Consider the following 11,520-nt stretch of genomic DNA (forward strand, 5'->3'; position numbering starts at 1 on the left):
AGTTTGGTGTTGTTGTTAGAAGCGATTGAAAAGAAAGAAATGGCAGCATTCATTTATATCTTTCCAATTACCTTTAACTTTGGTATTCTTTGACAAAAACAAAACAAAATCTTGCACTCTTCAATCTGGTTTATTTCAATTCCACATAAGATACACAATATTTTTTAAATCCGGTCAATTGAGACAAAAATACATACAGTTTATAACTTTCACTTGAATTGGTTGTACAACACAACAAGTTTTCCATAGCGGGATTTGCAAACAAGGTCATCAAGGTTGTCACCATCAACGTCCATCAGCATCAAGCTGCTTTGCTGATCGATGCAAAATTCAGGAAAACTCCCTTTCCAGCTTAAATCTTCAGTGAATCCGTCAGCATTAGAAAAGGACACACGAATACTTCTGAAATAGATAAAAACAATGAACTCAATTGGCCTAAATGCAGTGATTTGTTTCAGAATATTTTTAGAATAAACTATCCTCTTTTTAGTATGACTTAAAGTGCAAACGAACTAAAATGAGTGAAGAAAAGGTAAATAACCCACATCTGACCTTTATAAACTTTTTCCCGTTTTTAGTTCTTTTATTAGGGTGGTATTGTAACATATTGTTTGCCTATTTTTACCTGCAATAGTACCAACTTTATAGAGCTCTTCTGCCAATTGTGTAGTTAATATTATGCCTGGCAGCAACATGCCTTTACATGCAGTGTAAAACCTTATCACACAATATTTAACATTTTTACTGCCAAAACTTTACTTACCCTCTGCTTGGGCATTGACACAGTAAATCGTCAAGTCCATCTCCATTCAAGTCACCAGTTACCAGAATTCCAGGCCCATTAAATGCTTTGCAAGTGGTCACAGGCTGCTGCCAGTCAACCGATGAAAATCTGCCGCTAGATGACGCCAGATACACAACCCTGAAAAACAGCTCGTTAATCTGGTTGTGGTTGAAAAAAAAACATTCAGTTAAATCAAAGCATTATTTTAAAATACTAACGTCCAGTGATCAGCATAATAGCACAACAGATCTTCTCTGCCGTCGCCATTAAAATCTCCAGAATAAATACTTCCGTATCTGCAAATGTGTTCAGTTGAATTCCATTGCTCTTGGCCGAAGATCAAGGTTTCTGGTAACAAAATAGGAGATTAAAAGACACTGTGAAATCTGAAAATTATTCAATATTAAAACTCACGTGACACGGAAGTGCAGTCATTCGTGTTGCAGGTTGATGATTGCCAAGCCTGGCCACTACATCCATTGTCTTTTGAAAATCCACCGGTACACTGTCTTTTTCTAAAACATTAGGTTCAATTAAAACTCAAATTCTGCAGTGTCAAAAGTATAAATTGTGCAGGTATAATTTTATGCACTGAGACGTTTTTGCTAAATACCTCCATCTCACTCCACTTCCGCATGATTTTGAGCAGTCTCCCCATGTTTGCCAGGATTCCCAAGTTCCTGTATTGGGATTCGTTGTCGTTGCGATTAGACATCTTTTCATTGCACAACTTTCTGTTTCCACCACCGAACCATTGCACTTCTTACTGATGCGTCCGTCACCCAAGCGACAAGTGCGTGTCCTAGTGTAAACTCCATTGCCACATGTTACCGAACAAGTGCCCCAAGGACTCCATTCGCTCCAGGTAGCTAAAAATAACAAATACGCGTTTTAAAGGACATGTTTATGAAGTAATAGTGACATTACAAAAACATGTTCTTAAAATTGGCAAGGCTTAGCGAAATTTTTATGTTGTAAAATTACATGTATCTCCCAAACATATCATTAACAAACAGAGGTGGCTGAAAAATTGGGAGATATGTAATGTACACATAAATTACCTTGTAAAACTGATACAGGATTCACTGTAGCTGGACACTCGTACATTTTATTGATCTGACTGCTGTCATGTTCGGTGAAGCCATCGCGCTGAGATTGGACTGGTTTGTTGGTCGATCTTATCAAAATGGTTGGTTGAAGGTTTTTGGAAAACGCATAACCTCCATAATGCATCAGAGAGCCGATATCGTAGGGAGAACCAAAGGAGTTGACTGAGTTTCGAACGTTGAAATTATTTTCCTTTCCTATTGTGATTCAAGAGTTTGAAAACAAAGCATAATAATATTGCATTGTAGATCAGTGCCATTTGTTGCTACCCTTAGCAATCCAGATATGGTACAATATATATATATTGACTACATTAGCGCGTATTGGGTCATGATAATGTTCTTTATTTAGTAGCATATACTGTTCGGTCTTATCTACCTGCCATAACATTATCGATTTGTATGATAACATGTTCATCTCTATCCGGCCGAGATTGTTCATGCCAGAATCCTAAAGCATGCATAAGCTCATGTTGTACAACTCCCTTCCATTCACAACCATTGCCTATGGATACATCTTGTCGGCCACCTCGACGTCCAATGTACGACCTATAATACAAACTAGTATTTCCATTGGTGTCATGTAGAAAACCGGTAATTATTAGTGCTTTGTTTTGAACATTTGAATATATATGTATCGTTATTTGCTTACTCACCAGCATCCTCCTCTAGAAACAAAATGAATATAATCTTCTTCATCGCTTCTTTCTACAAAATCTACGCAAGTACTATCGCCGTACGCTGATATCGCTTCTGAAATAGCTTCTTTAGCTTTGCTTGCTGTTGCAAAATAACGTATGGCGTCATGATAAACTGACGATTGTTTGGCGGAAAAAGAATCATACTTACACATTCCATCGCTAATTACATACGGGACCTTGACACGACCTTGCAAACGATTTTCATTCCAACGCAACAAACCCAATGAAGCCGCGTCTTGTGCACCGCTTGGCACTTTGAGATAATTCTGCATTTAAAAAACTTTACTTAATGTTTTGGTTTTGAAAAACATTCGTTATAGTCGAAAAACCAATAGGAGGCGCATATATGCAGAAAATCCCAAGTTTGAGTACACTTTTTCAAATCAGTAGTTTTCTTAAAACTCAAAAAAGAAACTGTACGGTCGAAAAGGTACATAAATATTAATTAGTTTGATACAAATACTTAAACCTAATAAATTCTTAAATTTACTCTTATTAGAAAGTCGTGATTAGATTTGACCTGTGATGTAACACATAAGATAACTTTATTTTGTTTTATTTACCGTTTCAAATACAGGAACATCTTTAGCATCATATTTAATGTCCTCTTCGAAAAATCCACTTGATTTGCAACTGCAACTTGTCTGACATCCGGCTTCGTCCATTTCAAAACCCATCACTTCACAATCGTTGGTGCATTGTGTCACATCAAAAGTGCAATCAACACTGCTTTGATGGTGAACCATACCTGTAAAGTATAACAGCAAATTTCCAAATCAGAAAAAAAATCTTTATCACAATTACTAAATTTATGCTAAAACTTGCCTGTGCTGATTTGGAATTTTTTTAGTAAGAAATTTGAAATTTACGAGCTTACCCATGCAGAAGTTAATATCTATTGGACTTGGAGTATCAGCTCCGCTGGATTTCCTTAATTGCAAAGTTCTATAAACTTCATCACATACATCATAGCGCGTTGGGTTACCTGCAGAAAACAAAAATTATATAATTCAAACTTTACACAAACCCTAAGAGTAATAAAATATTCACCTAATACCGAACCAACTGCCAACACAGCAAAGATGCAATAGATGTAGGAGGACATTTCGTCTTTAGTGTTGTGAATTATCACCATCTGTTAAAAACTTATGCTTGTTTGACAAATGAAATCGCATTTTTATGTAATTGCACGGAAGCACGTGATTCAATTACTTTGAATCACTTTCCTATTGTTGTGGTTGGATGAGGATTATCAAGTGACTGGATAACTAGATGACGTAATACCATAGATCAGTGGTCGGCAACCGCTGGGCCGCGGCCCGGTACCGACGAGTTCGTTACCGCGCCGTATACTTTTTGAGGTTAAATGCTTCAAAACATTTTGCCCATGTATCCTGGGGATAATAAATTAATTTAGGCGTTTTCAAATATTTGTAGTTTTTGAAGGCCGGTCCGAGATAAAATTTCAGTTTTGAAAACGGTCCGCAGTAGAAAACAGAATGACGATAGTAAAAACAAAAAAGATATTTTTGTTGTGGAAGTAAAAAAATTAAAATTGTTTGTAAAATACAATTATACTATGGAAGATCTTCTAAATAGGGACCTAATGTTGTGTCAATTTTGTCAGTTTGCAAATTACTACAAATATTGCTTACCATCACTGTTAAACAACTGCGCGGTGCCGATTTATTTTAAACCAGCTAACCACAATTTTTCTGTTGGTAGGACACTGTCAAATTTGGGTCGTGAGAAACGTTGCAAACAGCTGATTACTAGGTCAATAGTATTCGGAAGTTCGTTACTGCAATGACTTTTGTTCCATGCTCATATATCCCAAATTAAGAAAAATTGTGTTCGTGTTTTTTTTAAAGAAGAACTGTTTTGCTTTATTTGTTGTTTTCCACACAAAAAAACAACAAAAATATGATAACAATTAGTAATTTCTCAAAACACCCAAAAATACTAATTAGAATAAATTTTTATTCATAGAAATGTGTTGGGGTTCCTTTGACAGAGATAAACAAAATATAAAATATAAAACAATAAATTTGATTTATTTCATATATTTTACGGTATAAATCTTTTTTAAATCAAATTACCCATGCGGTTGTTGCGGTGGGCGAATGCATTAGTTTTAAATATGGTGTTATTGCAGAATCAGTGTTGTGGGAACGGAAACGGAAATCAAACCTTTGTTCCGATGACACATGTCGGTAAGTGCGAAAAAATGATTTCATTCGCTAAATGTTTTATCAGATGTTAATCCTGTGCTCATCTGGTTCGGGTTTCCTCAGTGTTGAAATGGAATTATGACAAATTGTGTTATGCTTATGCTTAGAAAGTCTCTTAATTTCAAATTAGGTATTTTTCTGTAAATCACAACATGACAACCTGCTACATTATTGCGTTTTTTCTTATTGTATTCAGCTCATCAAGAGGTAAGACTTGTTGCGTCGTACGATGTCAATAATTTTTTTAATGAAAGCTTTTTTTAGGCGAAGATTTGGGTTTTGATTTGTGTGAAGAAGTTTACCGCATGATACGTACTGGGGAAGTCCCGGATGACGGTGAAACTCCAAATCCAATAGACATCACATATTGTTTAAGTCAGTTTAAATAAATACTTTGCAAACTGATTTAAAACGGTTCATCGTTGTTCAATGTCACCCATTGATCAATTTAAACTAAAATATTCAGCAACTAAACTAAACGAATAAGTTACTACATTTTTACTTGTGTTTTTTAAAAACTGAAAAAGATTACCCAATACCAAAACACTCCACATGACAAACTGGTCTTCGTTTCAAAACAAAACAGCAACAATACATTTGAGTAGATTGTTTTCAGCTAAACTTTGACGTTTACAATTTGTGGACGGACAGCTGGAGAGAGAGCAATTTTGAAAAAAAATGGGCTGAGGAAACCGACTTAAAAAAAATATTTGACTATATTTTTTGTAGGGAAACTGGAAAATGTACAAAAAGGTGAGTGCACTTTCAACACATCGACATGTACACGTGACTGCCACGTGCTGGGTTACGTCACTGATGAGCTGGGATGCGAGAAAAGTTGCGAATGTCAATCTAGCGGATTTTTAGAGGAAGACATAAAATTTGACCCGGCCGATTTGCCAGTTATTTTAAAGGTAAACTTTATTAATTAAGTTTGTATATAGCACTTGATAAAGCAAATACTTATTATTGTTCATAACACTGACAAGGGCTAGTCAATATTTCATAAAAACGGCCAGAGAGATAGAAACATCGACGTTGAACGCAGCTGCTGAATGTGTTACGAAATACGAAGATCAGGACAAAACTGTTTCTATGTACAAATTACGTTTTGCTTTTATTGGCGTAATAACAAAGCATACATTTTTTTAACTTAAACTTGACCACAGAACTATGGAAAAGTTGGAAAATCTGCTCAAGAAGGTGCATCTGTGGGTCTGAAACGATGGGACGAAAAGCGAGTGCAGGGTCGAGTAAAAGTTGCGTATGTGATAAGCAGCGAAATGAGTACGTTTACTGTGTCTGCTCAAGTGCTGTTATCGTGAATTTTAACTTGGACTTGTTTAGACGACAAAGCCCAAAAATCGATAGCAGATGCGATCAGTGGTTATGCCACTGACACTTGCATTGATTTTGTGGAACGCACTACAGAGAGGAACTACATTAAAATTGTGTCGAAGGGCGGATGCTGGTAAACCATGTATTTTTAATCGATAAAGAGAAGCAATAATAAAAATATTGCAAGACACCTTATTTCTGTTTCTATCATGTTGAATCTGGACACAACGCACTTTGGGCACCACAATACGTCGCTGTTGGGCAATTACAACGAAATCTTATAGACCAGTGGTCGTCAACCTATGGGTCGCGACCCCAAGTGGGGTCGCCTAAACTTTTTCTGGGGTCGCAATAAGTCGCCGAATTTAATTTATTGCATTTTAAAATTGATTACAGAAAATGAAACTAATATTATGTTCGTTTAGATCGCAAATTTTGCTCTTGTTTTGTAGCACAACTTGCTACCTCCTGTTGCAATTAAATCGTGGTAGTGGAAAAACGGAAAATACCTTTACGCGTAACAATGGGTTTCGACAACGTGTATTATGACTCAACACTATAAGTTTGTGTTATTTAAGGTGACATCAGAACCAGTGAATTGTTATTTATACCCTACTATGCCAAATTTTTTCAATCCCGTTTTCAACCACGTGGCTGTGCGAAGCAGGATTTAGTGCAGTGAGTGTATTAAAAACGAAACATCGTAATCGATTGGAAGTGGAGCATGACATGCGGTTAAGCTTGTGCAAAGTCAAGCCGTGGCTTCAAAAACTTGTGGACAGTATACAGGCGCAACCATCTCACTAACAGTGCAAATTAAATGTTGAACAATTTGACAAGTTTGTGTTCCGAAAATTGGGTTTATGTCTTAAAATTTAAGACTTAAATGAAACGCCTTAAAAACTTTTTTCGTAATACTTTGATATAGCCATTTTTTCGTAATAGGCCTACTTTTGTATCGCCATATTTGTTTGTAATTATGTACAGTTTGTGTAATTGTTCTTTCGGTTCAGCATTACTTAAAACATTTTTCTCAGTGTTGAAAAAAATGGGGTCGCATGTAAATTCTGATTACATTTTCCCTTAAATTGGGGTCGCCTATAAAAAAGGTTGAAGACCACTGTTATAGACTATAAACTATAAAGAGTATAGACGAAGTATAAGCAAAAACAAAGCACAATTTAACAACTTTATTGTTACTAAAAGCGTTCTGAAATGATTTGTAGGTCGTATGTTGGAAGACATGGTGGACCACAAGAGGTGTCAATCGGCAATGGTTGTGAATGGAAGGGAGTTGTGCAACATGAATTCATGCATGCTTTGGGATTCTGGCATGAGCAATCACGACCGGATAGAGACGAACATATTTTAGTCAAATTTGAAAATGTGGCACAAGGTAGTTTGTCCATTACAAAATTTTACAAATTAGGTCCAACACGATATTAAAAATTGACAAATATACACACATAAAATTACTGAGTTAAATTCACACAGCCTTAAATAATTGGTTGCTTTTAGAATGTGAGTTTTGGCTAAATCTTAATGATGTCCTGACAAATATTTAAGCGCAGCTACCATTTTCAGGAAAAGAACACAATTTCGAAAAACGTGTTGCAATCAATTCATTGGGATCACCTTACGACATTGGTTCAGTTATGCACTATGGCGGATATTCATTCACAAAAAATCGCCAACCTACAATCGTTGTTAAAGCGACAAACCAACCAGTGCGATCTCAGAGAAACGGTTTATCGGAACATGACAAAGATCAAATCAAAGCTGTTTACAAATGTTCGGTAACACCAACAACACGTACGTTTTAGAATAGCTTAGCACGATACGTGAAATCTAAAACATACCAATTCACTAATAGTAAACTGAAGCTTTCAGCACGACTAAATTAGTTTGTGTTTTTGGTTTTGCGATTTAATGGCATCCTCAATTCTTACGAACTTGAATCGTTTGTATTGAGCACACGTTGGTTTAGGACAGGTTCTGTACAAGCACAGTTTAATACCAAATCACTTAGTTGGAACGTTTCCTAACCGTTTTGTATCACTTGAAATGCGGTCGTTTTGATTTTCATGACCGCTCCAAAGTCTGGTTTAGTTGTGTGCTTTTAACCAATCATGAAAGCATTTTTAACAAAACATTAAAACATAGTTAAAACATAGTGTCATTTATTGTGGACGAAATTATGTAAACAGTATAGGCTTCAGATTTCACCATCCAGATTGGAATTTTCAAACTATCGTATTCATACACTTTTTTAAAAGTCTTGGCCTTTACTCAGGGACTGCTGATAAAATCTTCACAATACAATATTCACAGCTATGTGGAGCAGCTGGGGCGTATGGGGATCATGTTCAGCCACATGCGGGGGCGGAAGGCAATCTAGAAGCCGGGTATGCGAGTTAGATGGCAAAGAACAAAGCAGTGGATGTGAAGGGTCCAAAACACAAACACAAAGTTGTGAGACAGAAGTTTGTTTAACACCAACCACAACATCTTCAACTACGCCTCCTACAACAGCACCAACTGTGGGATCGTGGGGAACATGGAAAACGTGGGGAAGTTGTTCAAAATCTTGTGGCACAGGCTACAGATGGAGGTACAGATATCGTAATAAATAAAGTTGCGGTAGTTTTATAAACACATTAAAAAAGTGACGAATGTTTCAACACAGTAACTCCCTTGGGGCAATGTTTACCAAAATCATCCTATACCCCATATTTCGACCAATTGTTGCTACGTCGATGCTGTCTAACAAAATACAAATACGTTTGGAAAATGAGAAAAATGCTATGTTCTCTGCTTGGTTATAGTTATGATTCACATCATCCAAAGCACAAAAAAGACCCATAAGGGTAAATTGATACGTGTATTTCAGACGTCGAGTTTGTGTCGGTGGTCAAGCTGGTCGTGGTGGCTGCAAAGGCTCTGCATGGCAAGCCCACAAATGCAACACTCAACCATGCCTTCCTACAACAGGTAGACAAGACCAAGTTTGTGATAACTTTAAAAAAACAAAAAAACAGTGTAAGTTTGTTTGTTTGTTGTTTCTAGAGCCCGATCTATTCTCGGGAATTGAATGGTCTTCAAGGCAATCAATTTGCAAGTATCGCAACTTAGTCTCTGGGGATTTTAATGGTGATGGTCGGCAGGACATTCTTTGTTACCAAGCAAATCACTGGACGTAAGTTTTACTGTCATATAGGTTGCTGGAGTTCATTTGATACATAAACGTACGGTTTGTTTAATAATTTTTGTCGTAAATTCCAACTAATTTATATTAAAATCGAAGCATTTTCCTTCACCTAAAATGTAATTTCATCATATAATTTCAGCATTTTATATTTGGCAACAAGCAGTGGTCAATTTCCATTCAAGTCTTGGCAGCGTTATTTACCAACATGCAAAACATTCGTTGGATCAAATAATCTTATCGCTGGAGATTTAAATGGGGATGGACGAGATGACTTGCTTTGTCAAAACACGGCGACAGGGTAAGTGTTATTCGTGTTCCTATGTGTAACCATTTGTGATTGAATGTTTTAACTGACAGAAAAATTCGCACCACCTTTTCTACGAACTTAGGATTTGAATCCGAAGTTTCGTGGGAAGGGGATTTAAAATCTTTCTGCTCGGGTCGTTTTGATAAGTTGATGCTGAGAGATGTGGATGGTGATGGTCTCGACGATCTGATTTGCAAATCTTTTAATGGAAATCTTAAAGTGAAGTACAACCAGTTTGAGTAAACCGATAATATACTGTGTTTGTCGTTTATTGTTTAGTGTGGTGCATAAACTCATGGTGCAAAATAAAATATATCAGGAAACAATTCGAAATTGACCAGGAATTGGTCATTATGGGTCCCCTTCCCTGAAGGGGACACATATTGTTTTTGTCCGTATTTTTTTTTTCTTTTTTTCTTTTTTTCTTTTTTTCTTTTTTCTTTTTTCTTTTTTTCTTTTTTCTTTTTTCTTTTTTTCTTTTTTCTTTTTTCTGTCTAACGCTGGTTTGTGAGACGCATTTGGTCAAGAAAGAGTGCTTCAAATTTATTCAAATTTGGACATATGTTAGATATTAATCCAAACTTGGTCCACCTGAAGTTTGACCCCAAATTACCCAGCGGTTCACCCACAGGCCCCCGAAACGTAAAATTTTTAACGCTGGTTTGTAACGCTTGTTTACTGAAGAAAGCGTGCTTCAAATTTATTGAAATTTGGACATATGTTAGATATTAATCCAAACTGGGTCCACCAGAAGTTTGATCCCAAATTACCCAGCGGTTCACCCACAGGCCCCCGAAACGTAAAATGTTTAATGCTAGTTTGTAACGCTCGTTTAGTAAAGAAAGAGTGCTTCAAATTTATTGAAATTTGGACATATGTTAGATATAAATCTGAACTTGGTCCACCTGAAGTTTGACCCCGAATGACCCAGCGACACACCCACAGGCCCCCGAAACGTAAATGTGTCTAACGCTCATTTGGTCAAGAAAGACACTGTAGGCAGAAGTCCCAAGAGAGTACGTTTACGAATAATAGGACAGAGCAGAGTTGCAAGTCGGGCCGGGCTTTTCGGGCCGGGTTCGGGTTCGGGCCGGGTTCGGGCCGGGTTCGGGCTTAGGTATTTGTGAGAAAACGGGCTTAAAACGGGCCTGACTTTAAGTTTCGTGTCCGCCATTTTTTTTTAATAAAATCACTCAGCTAAGTAACAAGTCTCTAGCTTTGACCTAATGCCCACTCTACTCTAAAACGTGTTGTTTACCCCATTGTCTACTATTATTTATTGTGTTTGTTGTCTTTCTCTTTTTCTTTCTCATCCTTTGTTGCAAGGCTTTTTTGGATAGGCCTGTCAATCAAAATTTCGGGCCTAAACGGGCTTCTCAATAACGTTTCGGGTTCGGGCCGGGCTTCGGGCTTATACTTTCGGGTTCGGGCCGGGTTCGGGCTCAGATTTCGGGCCCGCTTGCAACTCTGGGACAGAGCGGGAGGGCTCAGCTTGACGTTGGACAGACGTTTTACGAGACGTCGTTTCGGTGATTAGAAATCAGCTGTTTTGCACAGCAATGCTATGTCGTTTTATTAAGTTATCACTCACATTTTCAGTTTTGACAAAGGTTTCACACCTATGACGATTTAAACCTAATAAGCGTGCTTCGGTTTCGTATATGTCAAGCAAAACTTTCTTAAACAAACTAAATATGAAAAAATAAACTTGACTTTTTTGCAAGATAAAAGTTTTTTTTAAATGCTTAGTGTCAGGTTGGCCGCTGCATGACCACGGGTTACTTAAGGTCAATTAGTAGGTATTACTAACACAGTTCAGAACTTTCTTACGTCATAACGTAGCGT

At 37.0% G+C, this 11,520-nt stretch overlaps 2 protein-coding genes across 2 annotated transcripts; one reads left to right on the plus strand and one right to left on the minus strand.

The window, feature by feature from the left end:
• Nucleotides 1-111: 111 nt before the first annotated feature.
• Nucleotides 112-3,760, minus strand: LOC145230435 (uncharacterized). Its single transcript, XM_080095865.1, has 12 exons — nt 3,642-3,760; nt 3,469-3,576; nt 3,155-3,339; nt 2,740-2,857; nt 2,547-2,670; nt 2,270-2,439; nt 1,846-2,088; nt 1,398-1,653; nt 1,199-1,299; nt 1,003-1,132; nt 764-922; nt 112-402 (listed from the first exon to the last, which is right to left on the minus strand). Exons 1-12 carry the CDS (start codon nt 3,724-3,726, stop codon nt 210-212), a joined length of 1,872 nt encoding a protein of 623 aa, XP_079951991.1. The 5' UTR covers nt 3,727-3,760; the 3' UTR covers nt 112-209.
• Nucleotides 3,761-5,101: 1,341 nt separating this feature from the next.
• Nucleotides 5,102-9,995, plus strand: LOC145229181 (uncharacterized). The gene is made up of 11 exons (XM_080094479.1): nt 5,102-5,197; nt 5,552-5,736; nt 5,992-6,109; nt 6,170-6,293; nt 7,387-7,556; nt 7,745-7,972; nt 8,492-8,771; nt 9,051-9,151; nt 9,227-9,356; nt 9,508-9,666; nt 9,726-9,995. Exons 1-11 carry the CDS (start codon nt 5,128-5,130, stop codon nt 9,916-9,918), a joined length of 1,758 nt encoding a protein of 585 aa, XP_079950605.1. The 5' UTR covers nt 5,102-5,127; the 3' UTR covers nt 9,919-9,995.
• The last annotated feature ends 1,525 nt before the right edge of the window (nt 9,996-11,520 follow it).

This window comes from Phallusia mammillata, chromosome 5 (assembly GCF_965637545.1).
Source record: "Phallusia mammillata chromosome 5, kaPhaMamm4.hap1.1, whole genome shotgun sequence".
NCBI classification, from domain to species: domain Eukaryota; kingdom Metazoa; phylum Chordata; class Ascidiacea; order Phlebobranchia; family Ascidiidae; genus Phallusia; species Phallusia mammillata.